Source organism: Strongylocentrotus purpuratus, unplaced genomic scaffold, assembly GCF_000002235.5.
Source record: "Strongylocentrotus purpuratus isolate Spur 01 unplaced genomic scaffold, Spur_5.0 spur5_scaffold_5, whole genome shotgun sequence".
NCBI classification, from domain to species: Eukaryota; Metazoa; Echinodermata; class Echinoidea; order Camarodonta; family Strongylocentrotidae; genus Strongylocentrotus; species Strongylocentrotus purpuratus.
Genome location: NW_022145611.1, coordinates 37,586,356 through 37,600,956, shown reverse-complemented (window position 1 = coordinate 37,600,956; position 14,601 = coordinate 37,586,356). Strand labels below are relative to the sequence as shown.

General features: G+C 36.0%; 1 protein-coding gene across 1 annotated transcript; it reads right to left on the bottom strand.

Moving 5' to 3' along the window:
- Positions 1-286: 286 nt before the first annotated feature.
- Positions 287-14,601, bottom strand: LOC575007 (DNA mismatch repair protein Mlh3). The gene is made up of 8 exons (XM_030998683.1): positions 10,807-14,601; positions 10,115-10,318; positions 9,355-9,539; positions 8,675-8,819; positions 7,842-8,116; positions 6,254-6,356; positions 5,936-6,093; positions 287-891 (listed from the first exon to the last, which is right to left on the bottom strand). Exons 1-8 carry the CDS (start codon positions 14,588-14,590, stop codon positions 832-834), a joined length of 4,914 nt encoding a protein of 1,637 aa, XP_030854543.1. The 5' UTR covers positions 14,591-14,601; the 3' UTR covers positions 287-831.

Sequence of the window (14,601 nt, the reverse complement as noted above, 5' to 3'; positions counted from 1 at the left end):
TGTCCATTAAGCTAAACTCTGTTCATATATTTCCTGCTACAATATAATTTCCAAAATGCTTTCCCAAGGAGCATGTCTTAATATTAACCTTATAATAATAATGATAATAATAATAATGATAACAATAATAATAATAATAATGATAATAATAATAATGATAATAATAATATAATAATCACACATATTTCTACTGCACACTTTCTGGTATAATACCACTCATGGGGATACAATGCAATTTGATAACAATACTTTAGTGTTATCTCAACCCCTCCCCCCCCCCAAAAAAAAAATAATAATAATAAAAATAATAACAATATCAGACATGTGATTTTAAGTTCCTAATAACTCTGGGTGAAAAGGAGCTGCTTGATTCTCCTTTGAAAAAAAAGTAAGACAACCTTTTATAAAAGAACATGTATGCATTTGATACTTTAACATCACTCCAAGAAATAATGGGGGGGGGGGGGCTACAAGTGATTATGTAGTAAGTCAATGAATCTACAGCATTTAAAAGTGAGATTTATCAAACAATTTAAATGAGTAAAAAAAAAAAAAAACACTTTTTTTTTCTAACAACCCTACCCTTTCCCCACCCCCTTGCCTCTAATTTAGGCACATGTTGGTTGTTTAATTTGGCAACCCATTATTTGATTTAGTGTAAAGCCATGTTTTATGGAAAACAATCCTGATATTTACCATTTTCTTAAGCTTCTTTTGGTGTTCCAGATAGTCAACACCTACATTGTTAAAACCCTTCATGCTTCATTGAACATTCATATATCATTTCCTTTGGTATCAGGTATACATTCTTTAATCTGAGATGATATCAAATCATGCTTGTGTAGTTGTACCTGATGAGAGATACTTCAGCTTCCAAACTTGTGGTGTAACCTGCACAGAAATGGGAGAATATCCAGAAGAAGAAAAAAAATCAGAGTTGTTACATATTCTCTAAGAAGGTAGACAAATTTTGATTTGATAGAGGATTTGTGAATCTAAATTTAGTTTTAGAATAAAAGAGACAAATTTTGGAATGTGACATTTGGATTTTTGTTATATTTTACGATCATCTATCAGACTATTTGTTCTATTTCTTTTTATTTTCCCCTTTTAAATTACATTTCTAATTAAACTCCTGATCTTTGCTTTGCATGCTCTAGTTATCTTTCATCCTTGCATTTGAAACATTAATCCCTAATTTAACTGAAGAGTATGATCATGTACTATTGTGACCAACTGGTATGAAAGCTTTGCTTGAGCTGCTGGATACTAGTACAGACGACTGTATTTTACTTTATTTCTACAGTTTGCTACGACCTTCTCCTGTAAGTTTATATACTCTTAGAGTATAACGGACAGTTACCCGATACAAAGTACCTCGCTTGAGAAAAAATGGATTCAAACTCCCTAATGGTCTTTATCTCTGCTTTTTAGCCTCATGGCAAGAAATTGATACAAAAATAGATAAATTAGGGTTTGATTAGATGCGTATCTCTCCTAATACCATGGGAAAGATATAGAAACATTAAGAGTGAATGAAGATGAACACCCATTTTCCCATCAGTATGATCTCTGGTCGGTTTATCTTCTTTGATGTGTCATTGATTAGTTCAATCTCCTGGACAGATGGATGATATTAATCTAGATGTTAATCTAGATTAGTATCACACTCAAAATCTCATTTTCTCACACACCATATGAATTCAAGCAAGGGTTGTGATAAGAGCTTTGGAGGACTGAAGGCTTTTACATCTTTCTCCATAAAGCTACACTCTCCAATTGGCAAGGCAACTATTTACTACAAAAACACTGTAGCCTTGATGACTATGAATGAAATATTTCAATCTATCATTCAAGGTTGTCATTTTCTCACAGTTTGTGCCAATCTGTGAACACAAGGTGTTTCTTTTATGAGAAGTAGCTAGCCTTCAGGGTCGGGATATGCTGTTCTGCACATTATATTCTGTAAGCAGGCGGCAAGCACACAGGGATTGCGATGAATGTAAGTGTATTGAGAAAGACAAGATCCTTATCTTTCAAACTGATGCGCCATTTTTAGGCAGCATGCGCGAGTCTAGGCACCGATTGTCAACAGAAGTGGGTCAAATGACAATAATGAGGGGGAGAAGAGAAAAGAAAATGACACAAGGAATAAGAGATCACAACCAAAGAATAATACTTGTGGTATCATCACATATGGCAGGGAGCAATTCACACACACACACATCTGCGGTGAGACACGCATGGCTGCTCATCCAAGCCCTTGTCATGCAAATGAAAGGTTAATAAGAGAGAAGAGTAGAGTGGTATGGGGGTAGCTTTGAGGGGCGTTGGGGTGTGGAGGGTGGTAGTCAGGTTCAATGACAGGTGGGTTTAAAGGATCAGTTCTGCTTCATTAATCAATGACAAACTATGAGACACTGGAGCCAGAGGGATAAGGAACCCACAAAACCCACAGCTGTGTCAGGCAAATTAAATCATTTCCTGAAGCAACAGACCTCAAATTCATTGCAGAAATAACAATTTGCTTAATCACAGATAATGAATGGAAATTGACTTTTTACTGCAAATAAGTATATTTAGAATGCATAACAGTTATATACAAATAAAATGCAGAATCATTATTAAGGCAGTTTTTCTCTTTCAATTCAGTGATACAACTACAGTACTATGATAATGATACATCACATGTGTCCTTGGATTCAAAGCATTTTTATGATATAATGAATATTTTTTCTTCTTCACATCTCAAGTTATCCACTGTACATCTTTTGATCAAGTTTTGGTCATGTGTCTGTATTCTATCCTGGTATTAAAAAGAGTTTTTTGTATCTTCCCTATCACAACAACAGCTTTGAAAAGAGATGGGGAACTACAAGATTTGCACTTATATATCTGACTGGGCATTTCCTTTCCTGATAATTGCAGTATCCTTCTTGGTAATTCCCAATTGTATTGTATTTTTTTGATGCACCACTGCATGGACGTAACCTTTCCTGTGTATTGTATCCTCAAAAAAACAATCCTTGAGACAATAAAGCAAATAAGCACTGACAAATGACTATTACCATATGGAGCCTCCATTATTAGTCATAAATATAATCAAACAATGCAACTTTCTCCACTGCAGGTGTTCCAATGTGAACCATTTTAGGTTGAACTAACCTCAAAGGTTAATCAAAGACTAAATATATATATAGCAAATAAAACGTCTTCTGGTCACTTATGACCTTTACTCCAAATTTGGATCAACTTTACTCATTTACCATGATTTTAATTTTCCTCACCCCTTTCGTATGTTTTCTATTGCTATTTCTAATTTTATTTCTACTCTTATTTCTACCCATGTATTGGCTATCTTTCTCTAAAGTGGTTAAGGAAATCAACCAGCAAGTTTCTTTTCTCAATGGTGAATCTCAAAATGAAAAGAATAATTAATTTTAATTTTGAATTGATTTAAATAATTCATTTGAAATTTGAATTTTTGTTGATACAATTTCATCTGCTATAAAACTCTGATTTTTTTCTCTCAAAAGATTGACCTTCATACCCCATTTTTTAAACAGAATATTAATAAATATGTAAATACAGGCATCTAATTTGCATAAATCATAATGAAGCAATAAACAAGCAATTTTTATGAGCAGTATTTTGTATATGCGTGTCATTGGGCCTTCCATGGCCCAGATCTTGGGGGGGGGGGGGTAAAATTGACCCCCCATCCCCACAGTCAAAACTAGCTCTCAGAAAGCCCAGTCAGAATAGAGACCAGTCTAGTCTGAAGAACAGTACCTCTGGTCATCAATTTGGAGGAGTATCAAATACCATGAGGGTTAAAAATGCATGACAATTACTAGAATAATCCCTACCTAAGGAAAGAAATATTCGTAAATATGAACCTCAAAATGACGGATTGCATTAAATTCCTAAGTTTCTACACAATCCTTTATCAATTCAGTTCCTACTGCATCTATCTGAATAATAATGACATGATTAATAGTGCTTCATTACTTTTCAATACACTTCAAGAAGTATATCACTGATGGATAACAATCATATATCACTTTATCATCTCTCAGTTGACCTTCATTGTAATGTTAGAGGTCATTCATCTACAGTCAAGTGTGAATTCCATTTGACCATTCACAAATCAAACTTATTCTGGACACTGGCGCTGGGGCTGGTGCCACAGCCAGCCTGAAGGTTGTCTTTCTTTATTTTCATTCACAGTACTGGAGGGTCTATTGATAAAGGTGATATACAGGTCAGCCTAGTAAGAGGGGAATAAAAATTGGGGGTTGAAGTTCATTCGTGTGAAAAAGTCAAGAAAATCTCCAAACTAACACATGTGTATAATCTGCTGTCGAGAATGAGGGCACTTTCCAAAATGAGAACCTATTCATAAATGTTCAGTATCTCATGGTATTTCATGGTTGTTGTAATGTCCAAAAATCTATCCCCAGACAATAGCTTTGAGTCATAATCAAAGATGGAGAAGAAAAATTATTTACATACACTAACTCAAATCTTGAAAAGTTCATGCTCTGATGAGAAAAATCAAAAAAAAATTATAAGCAAGATTTACGTTAGCTAATGTATGAAAAAAATTAATCTGATTCCTATTGTAAATAGAAGAAATCTGTCAATTTTGTTACTCTCATTTCCAGCTCTTTTAAACAATTTTGCACAAGTTTGTAATTTCTAAAGGTAATGAAAAATCCTTACCTCTTGTAAGCATACAGTAATATTATAAACATTTTGATAAAGGCTTGGACCAGAATCTTAAGAAGCATGTACAGGTCATCCCTCCACCCAACAGCTGTTATTTCTTTTATTGTTACTGAGCACTTTCATCAATTGTTTTCATTAAAGGTAGTCTGTCTCTTTTACAGACTGAAAATATAAAATCATGTAAATTCTACATTAAACAAGAGATTATACCAACTTCAATTCTCCTCTTAAAAGATTTAAATTGGTAGTTACCTCTATGTGGAATTAAATTGATTGTTAGGAATTTTCAAAACAAGTTGCAAAAAAAATATGCCTAGAAGGTAGTCTGATTTTTCAGACCCTTGTACAGCATATTTTGTGCTGAGTAAAGACTCAATAAGTTTAATTTTGGTCATTATAAGAAGCGGGTCATTGATGTGTATAAACAATAATGTACCCTTTACAGCTAAATTTACCTATGTAATTAACAAATTTTAAAAGGTCAGTTAGTCACTCAACAGTGTCCGACAGTGAAGTCCAGAGAGTAAACGGTTTCCCTTGTAACTAGGTCCCTAGGTCACTGCTAACCTTTTAATTTCACAGATATGACATACTCATGATTCCTGCAAAGTTCTTCAGAATTCGATGGTGGCTGCAAAAGGGATACACTACCTTTAAGATATACAACAAAGTCTTTAAAAAAAATATATAAAATCACACAGTCAAAAAAAGGTTACACCCAAAAATAGGTTATTCAAAAATAGATCATTAAAAAAAAAAATATTTAGGGGTAAACTTTTTAGGAGTATTAAGAGATTAAGCTATTGGATACCTATAATTGTTAATACTTCTTGTCTACTTCTATATCAATGTATTACCTTGAATTCTACACAAAACGTTACTCTATTAAAAAATGTTTGATGCCTAATGTACATGTCTATTGAAAGGTTGGCCCATGATAAAAATTGATACCATGTCATTATAACGCAAAGCAACATAGTTTTCATAAACCTTCAGCAATCTTGTGTCATAAAATGATTATGCTTACTATCTAAAGCTCAGATATTTTACATTAAAAATAACAAAATAAAAATAAAAAGAGCAAAAAACAACAACAACAGCATCAACAAACAACAGAATTTAATTTAGACTCACTGCCGTTAACTTTTTTATATTTTTCAAATAGGACAATTTTCACATGTATGTTAAAGTTTAATCAACATACCTTCTCACTGACTCCATGCTTTATTTTCTTAAAGTCAAAAATAGGCATAAGTGCTGGACGGCCATGAGCACATTGAAAAGGCAAGTCACATGATGACAGCTGACCTATCAGAGTCTTGCATTCATCACGGTCCAGAGTGTCTCCAAACTTAATAGCACCTGTCACAACAAGAAATCAAAGACAAATTACTTCATAGAAGGGGTTGTAGCCAAGAAATTAGTTCACCTACAATAACATTTAAATAATAACAAATAACAAATTAATCGGTTTGGAGATTTGTCAATATGAAGAGAAAAAAGAAGGAAGTATGATACTTACCATGACAAGCTTGAGAATTGAGAATCCTTGTGATTGTCTTCGGTAGAGATGACACAGCTCCAGATTGATGCTGTATTGAGTCTAATACTTCCTTGATTAACGTCTGGATGGGAGCCAAGTGAAACAAAAAGAATTTGAAATACGCAATAAACAAATAAACATGTTAATAGTGGACTTGAGATATTAAAGTATGAGGTATTCCCTTCTCTTGTTATATTTTTCTTGTTAAGTTGTAGAATATGAAATACTATTGCAACTAAATGTATTAAATGGCATCCATAAATCTATTATGTTTGTTTTCTAGATCCTTTACTTCTAAGATATGAAAAATAGTAATAGAAGACAAAGAGAACTAGATGGAATTTTGACTGCGCGCAGTCGAAAATGATGCCTCCGCCATAGAGCAATTTAAACAAGTTTGGAGTTTAAATCTCCAGTGGTTCTTGAGATATCATGATAACAATCTCAATGTATGGAATTTCATAAGTTGACCTCTGTGACCCTTGACCTTTGACCTACGTGCTCCAAAATCTAATCAGATTGTCTTCCTATGGTGATACACACTATCATTAAGTTTGAAGTTTAAATCTCCAGTGGTTCTTGAGATATTATGATAACAATCTCAATGTATGGAATTTCATAAGTTGACCTCTGTGACCCTTGACCTTTGACCTACGTGCTCCAAAATCTAATCAGATCGTCTTCCTATGGTGATACATACTATCCTTAAGTTTGAAGTTTTTACATCTCCAGTGGTTCTTGAGATATCATGATAACAATCTCAATGTATGGAATTTCATAAGTTGACCTCTATGACCCTTGACCTTTGACCTACGTGCTCCAAAATGTAATCAGATTGTTTTCCTATAGTGATACACACTATCACTAATTTTGAAGTTTAAATCTCCAGTGGTTCTTGAGATATCATGATAACAATCTCAATGTATGGAATTTCATAAGTTGACCTCTGTGACCCTTGACCTTTGACATACAGGCTCCAAAATCTAATCAGATCGTCTTCCTATGGTGATACATACTATCCTTAAGTTTGAAGTTTAAATCTCAAATGGTTCTTGAGATATCGCGCTAACAAACTCAATACAAGGAATTTCATAAGTTGACCTCTGTGACCTGTGACCTTTGACCTACGTACTCCAAAATCTAATCAGATCGTCTTCCTATGGTGATAAATACTATTCCCGAGTCTTAAGTTTAAATCTTAAATGGTTCTTGAGATATTGTGATAACGGTCAAACGGGACGGACGTACGGACGTACGGACGTACGGACGGACAACCCGAAAACATGATGCCTCCGGCACCACCTTCGGTGGCGGAGGCATAAAAATGATAAAAATTATTAAAAAAAATCACATACTGCATACCGTCACCTTTTAAAAGCTGCTTCATTTTCATGAACATACTTTATCCTGAATATTTTGGGCTTAGGATTCCAACTACATGTACAATCCACACCATAATATCCAATCCCATAGATAGGTAGGACAAAATACCTGCTTACAAAAAATTCATTTGCATCACTTAATAATTTGACTGGTAAACTCATTCATATGTAATAGCCAATCTCACCTCAGCCATACTGGTAGCGATGGTCTGGCGCCCTCTCTTGAGCTCATTTGCTTCTTTCTCCACGAAACATGCTGGTAGATGTGTTACCATGGCACTGTCTCCAGACAATGTGTATTCTATACCAATCCTCTTCATCTTGGGACTGTAGGCCTCCAATAATCTGAGCTCAGATGGTGACAGGCCGATACGGAGGGCTGGAGTGACTTCAGAAGTACGGATACATCTCGTTTTGTCGTTGTCAATATCATCAGTATCAACGCGTGGTGTATATGCATCTAAAATTGATTTTGAATCGTGTGTTAACATCGTTTTTATTTAATATGCAATTTAAAATTGATGTTTTGGGCTTTGATCATCCAATTCAATTAGTGTAAAACTAAGAAAATAACAGTGAGTATTCTAAGAATCGTATGTATCACCCAAATAGCCCACACATTCTGAAACATTTCAATTCTAATAATCAAACATTTTGATTCTAATAATCAAACATTTCTCTGAAAACATATATGGAAACCCTTTATACTGTAATTCTTTTATTCATCACGAATCAATAGATGAATAGGGTATAAGTAATTCCTGAGAAAAATGTCTCAAACACCTTTCTTTTAATTTAATGTTCATTCATTTCTTTTCTGCATTTTGCAGTAATGATTTGGAACCTACACATAAATGACCACTTTCAAAGAGAAGTTTTAGAAAGTAAATATTCTGTACATATATGATTTTCATAACTGTGTAGCATACTTGGCTAAAAATCAAATGCCAACATGAAAAGGATTGATCATAAAAAGTTTGGCTGATAGACTCTATATGAGGATAAATCTCCCTCTTACCTTGAATAAGCATTTCAAGTCTGATGCGCTCATGTGCAGCATGTTGATCAACCAGAATGAGAAGGTTAGATTCTCCTGCTGGGTTCTTGTCATAATCACTGTTCACCAGACACGCTATGAACTTAGTATCCACCTGGCCAAGGACCTGATTTATCATAGTCACAAATGAAAGGGAAAGAAAGAAAAATATAAGCAATCAATGAGAATCTAAAGGCTTTCAAGATTCAATATTTACATGAACTACGGTATTTATATTCATGAAGGGTTAGTATTTTTTTTCTCTTTTTTTCTTCTTGTCTCTTCATTCAAGGGAATTACATGCTGTAAATATTAAAACATGTCTGAGCATCTTTCCAAGTCACTTCTCCAAATTAAATAAAAAGCCAACTTTCAACAATCCTGAAACAACAAAGCTGTCAATCTCTTTGGGGTCTTTAGGATTCATATTGTCTTATGTATCCTCTCTGGTATCTGCTGATTTATAAAATCTCCACGTTAGAAACAAATATCATAAATTTAAAAAACATGGTAATGATAAAATCTTCCAATAAACCCTAAAATACATTATCTCTTAAGTGCACTGCCTGTAGACATCTCCTCTTTATAAAGAAAAATACAACCAAACCTGTAAAACCTATCTAAACATACATAAATATTATTTTGTTAGATAAGCTCCTCACCTTGATACTGTTGAACATGGCCTTGGTGAACTGACATGGATTGAGTGAGGATAAAACCATGGCCTGAAACTTTGCATCAACACTGGATAAACCCTCACTCACATTAGATGTTAAAAATCTACATCCCGTCTCCGCTTGATCGGATTTTAAGAAATGAGGAGCTTCATCGGTTGCACAGCCCTTTCCTATAAAATAGGTATATGATTTGTACTAAGTTTGTAAAACAAAAAATTAATATATATATTAAAGTAACTAAATTTGCATGAGACATAAACATGTTCGGTATCTACAAATAAACTAAATCCCCTAAATCTTAAAGTAGAGAACTGTGAACTAATCATACAAAAATGATATGTCAATTTGATTCAGAAGGATTAAAGGAAAATAACCTTGTGCATTGTAAAGTGCTTATTATACAGTAGTGAAACATGCATTTCCAGAAAGACAATCATCTTTAACCCCAAAAATTAGCACAACCAGTTTTATCTTCCACATGGAATTATCCAAGGGTCAATACTAATGATCGTATGAATGTAAGCACAGAAAGTAAAATTAATGGAAGCCATACAGGGCAATAATGCTGTAACTGATCTGTTTCATCATTGTGAATTGTCCCAATTTTTAATATCTTATCTAAAGTATTCTCCAAAAAATTCATAATATTTCACAAGCACATATGTGCTTTTAGTTGCAGACCAATAAACATTTAAATTTCATTATTTTTCTAATCGCAATTCAGCATGAAAAGCAGACAGCCTACCTGAAATCTGACTTGAATTGCCCCACTTGACCATGGATAGCTCATCATCTTCTTCTTGGCTCTCTTCCATCGCAGCATCAATGGTTGCCATGGTAGCATGTGTGACTGGAGGATCACGGGAATGGGATGATTCCTTTTTATCTCTCAGGCTGGTCACAAATGGTGCCGCACTGTGTGGCAGATGCGGATGGGCCAATGTATCACCTGTGTGATTGGATTGCAGATCAGTGAAATCAAATAGAATAGTTTACAAAGATTTCTAAATGTTATGTATGCCTCTCACTACAGTGATTACTAATAACAATCGTAAATTTTACCTGCTGCGTCATGTTTGCCTAGCACAGCAACTTTTATATGCAACTTGCATTTTTCTATATTGTAATTTGGTACATGTAGCTGAATAGCTCACGTTAAGTGAATGTAATAACTGGGTTTTGAGGAAGAAGCATCCATGACTTTTAATACACTTGAGAAATAGTCCACTCAAAATTACATATATGTTCTTAATACTGACTTGACAAATCTGATAGTTTTAGACATATCATATTGAAAGAACCAAAACAGTGATTTTTTTTGTCATTAACTCCTGTGGAAATTGGGAAAACTTATCAATTCAAATTTAAATTTGAGCTCTTCGACCTCCTGCATGTATTTCATTTACTAAAGCAAAAATTATTTACACATTCACTTACTTTTTGTTACCATGCTGAATTGAGTGTCTTCACTGATCTGCCTTGCTTCCTGGTTCATTCCTGGACCTTCTTCAGGTTTTTCCATAGAGCAGTTTCCATTAAAGCGATTGATAAAGACTTTCATACCCCTTGAAACATCATACACACTGTACCATTCTCTGTTCTCTATCACAAACTCTCCATCAGTGTTTCCTGCAGATGGTATAGTGGCATCCATGACTTCATTTTCAGTTGGATGGAAGGATTCGCATACCTTAGATGATTGTGAAGATAGGTTATCATGGCTAGATATCTCTACTTCATCATCTCCAACACAGTGTCTGACGTGAGTGGATGTAACATCTAGGTCACCAGTGACATCCAGATCATCATTATTCTGGTGTGTAACGGATGGTGATAGTGAAGATGCTACTAGCGCAGTTGACATTTCCGTGCATTGAATATCAGTGCTAATAACTCTTTCTTTACCTGGTTGTTCTGATAAACTGATTGATTCTTGATATGATTTTGTATTGTTACACAGACCTTCATCTTGGTGAGGTATGTAAAGTAACGAAATTGATTCATCTGCATCGATGGTATCCAGAAGATCCATATTTTCACTTACAGTATCAGGCTCAGTAGTCAGGTCTACAATGCTTCCCTTTAACTCATTTTCATTAACGTCTAGCAGCAAGCTTTTTATAGCACCTTGATCATCATCTACAACTGTATCCTCTTCATTCATTAGTTGGATCCCTGGTGCTACAATTAATGTTATGTCTCCTTCCATCGATGGGCATGATGTGCCATCATCTAATGTTTGATCATCAATGTTATTCCTATACAGACCTTCTGCACCCTCAGCAAATTCATATTCATCATGAACACTAAATGGTTCTGTTGCATTGCAGGGAGGTACAGCAACAGGTCTCTGCTGATTTGGCTGTGTCATTACATGTGCATCATCTGCTTCTCTAGCACTCTGGTTGACTGCCTGTTTAAGTTCAGCATTGTTGATTTTTGTGCAACCATCAGTTTGACTGGAGGTTTGTGATGGTTCTCTGTCAAAGACCTCACATGCACTTACCATGAACGAAGTGGAGGTCAAGAATTTTCTTGGCATTTCAGCTGAAGCTGAAGAGTTCAATGTACTGCTTTGTGATGTACTGTTTGCGCAAGGTACCACTTTCTTCTGTTCCTCAGCAATGATTAGACAATTGGGATAATCTGCTACCCTCTTCTTAGTGTGTGTCGATTCTAACATAGAACTTGTTGGGATGCATGGGGCATTACCACTAATCCTTCCTCTTACACAGTATTCTCCTGTAGTGACTTCTGTACATTTATCTCTGCCTGCATCAATTGTAATTTGCCCTTCTGAGTCTTGAACAAGGTGTTCTTTGTGTTCAGCTGGATTACCTTCCTTTTCATCTACACTGACAGTGGAAACATTGTGTTTGTCACTAAAATGCTGATCGGCATTGTTTTCAAGTATTTCTGCCACATGAAGACATTTTTTATGATGATCTGGTTTGCTATTCTCATCAGTACTTGTATGCTGATGGTTTTGACATACTTCCTTCCTAGAGCTGCTACTTGGTGAACTAGAAGCACCCATATCATTGTTTGGTTGGTTGGGTCCACTAGATGATGACAGTCTTTGAAGTACATCCATCATTGGGTTCATCCTCTGTTCCTGCCTGTCCTGACATTTGATGTTCAGATTTTCCAATCTGCTTCGGAATCCTGGACTCCTATGCCATCTCAATGCAATTGTTTTGTGTTCACTGGCTGTAACAAATTGCAGATGCTTATTGACTTTCTGTTCAGATTTCTTAGATGACTCATCCTTCCCTGCCTTTGTTAATCTCTTCTTCTTTACTGATCTCCTGAACATTGATAGAGAGTTCCTTGCCTTTACAGCAAGCTTGGTTCTAGGGGAAAGAAGATCAGCAACTTTTAGTCCAGAGTCAGTGTCATCTCTTCGTAACGACCTACAGCGAGCATCACAGCACTGGTGTACATCTGACTCAGGTGTTCTTATTTCCACTTCACTGCTGGTTAGTGTCTCCTCACTAGAACATACATCAAGTTCTGAAGATGATGATGTCAAGAGAGCTTCTGCAGTCACTGACTGCATTTTCAGAGGACTATCACTTGCCTTCTTCTCAATATCAGGTGTTGTTGGCACAGGTTTAGTTGCCAAAATACCCCCACAGGGCTGACAATGTGCATCTACAACAGGATCCGTATGGTTACTTGCGCTTGTTGGAATAATCTTTTCTGAGTCAGCATGAGTGTTAAGCTCACACTGAGGTATTATTGTTTCGCTTGCATCTGATTGTATGATATCAGGTTCATCCATCCTTTCGGTAGCATCTCCGAATGCATCTGGTGTCTTGTCAGGATTATTTAAAGACACATCTGTGCATGCCCCATCACCTTCCCCATTACTGTCAGCTATTGTCTCTACATCACAAGGGTTCTGGTCATCCACCATGGGGCTAACATGTGGCACAGGGATGGTTTGTCTTCTTACACATGTTGATTGTACTGCATTTGTACAATCAGTTGTACTGATGGCATTGACACACACATCTGTCTCCTTTGATTCCATATTATCACTTGATAATGAATCCCTCTCCTGAAGTCCTGCTTCGCTTCCTTTCTGTGTTACAGTTAGTTTCATTGTAAGATGTTCTCTGTGGAGAAAAGATGTAACCAGCTCATGCACACAGGTTACGGCTCCTTCCCAGTCCCTAAACTCTATCAAGGTTTTGGATGGGTCTAACGTGATGTCATACTCACTGCGAGGGCAAGTGATGTTCAACACAAAGATGCCATACTCCACTTGGTTCCCTCCAGGGCTAGGTTGGCAGGTTGAACTTGCAGCGTTGGACTTCATAGTGTATCCTAGCGCTGTGTCTTGATTCTTTCCTTTACTCTTTGTAACAAGTGAGTTACTGAGAAGCTCATTTATGAGTTTGTGAATTTTCGTCTTCAGCACTAATCTGCCATTCACATAAACAAACTGCAAGGACTTGTTACGAAAACTGGTTGATCCAATAAATCCTGAAACGTTGAAGATTGTGCGAATGTGATTCACCTCTTTCAAGCAATCTGCTACATCCTTGCCGAAGAGGTACCCAAATGTTTGAACAATGGATGAAGAGTTGTGTGTTTGTATTGATTTGACTCCTGTGCTGTCATTTCGAAGAGTAAGTGAGATTTGAGGATGGATCAAGGATATCGCCTGGAGTCGCTTGCAGATTTGTTCATACACCAGAGGACTGCAGAGCACCTTGCGCCTCACAGGCAAGTTATAGAAAACATTATGAGCTGCAACTGTTGTCCCTCCACTTGGCCTCACTTTGGAATGCTTTGAGATACCTTGATCTTTTCCATGTCGATACAGTTTGCTGTATGTGACTTCAGACCCTCTGGCTCGTGAACTGATCTCCAGCACTGAAGAAATCTCCTTAATACTTGCCAGAGCTTCCCCTCTATACCCATAATGGGATATGTTTTCAAGATCTTTTGTGTCATGACACTTACTAGTAGCATATCTCTCACCAACATAGAGCATATCATCTTTAGTGATTCCCCTTCCATTGTCTACAACCTGAACTTTACAGTCTGGCAGATCTACACGTACAGCAATACACGAAGCTCCAGCATCAATACTATTCACAACTAATTCCTCTACACATTGGACAACTGATGGCGTGGCTATACCAGATCTCAGCTGATTTTTAACGTCCTGTGATAAGTACTGAATTGGAGCAATTTGATCAAGGGACATCATGCAGAATC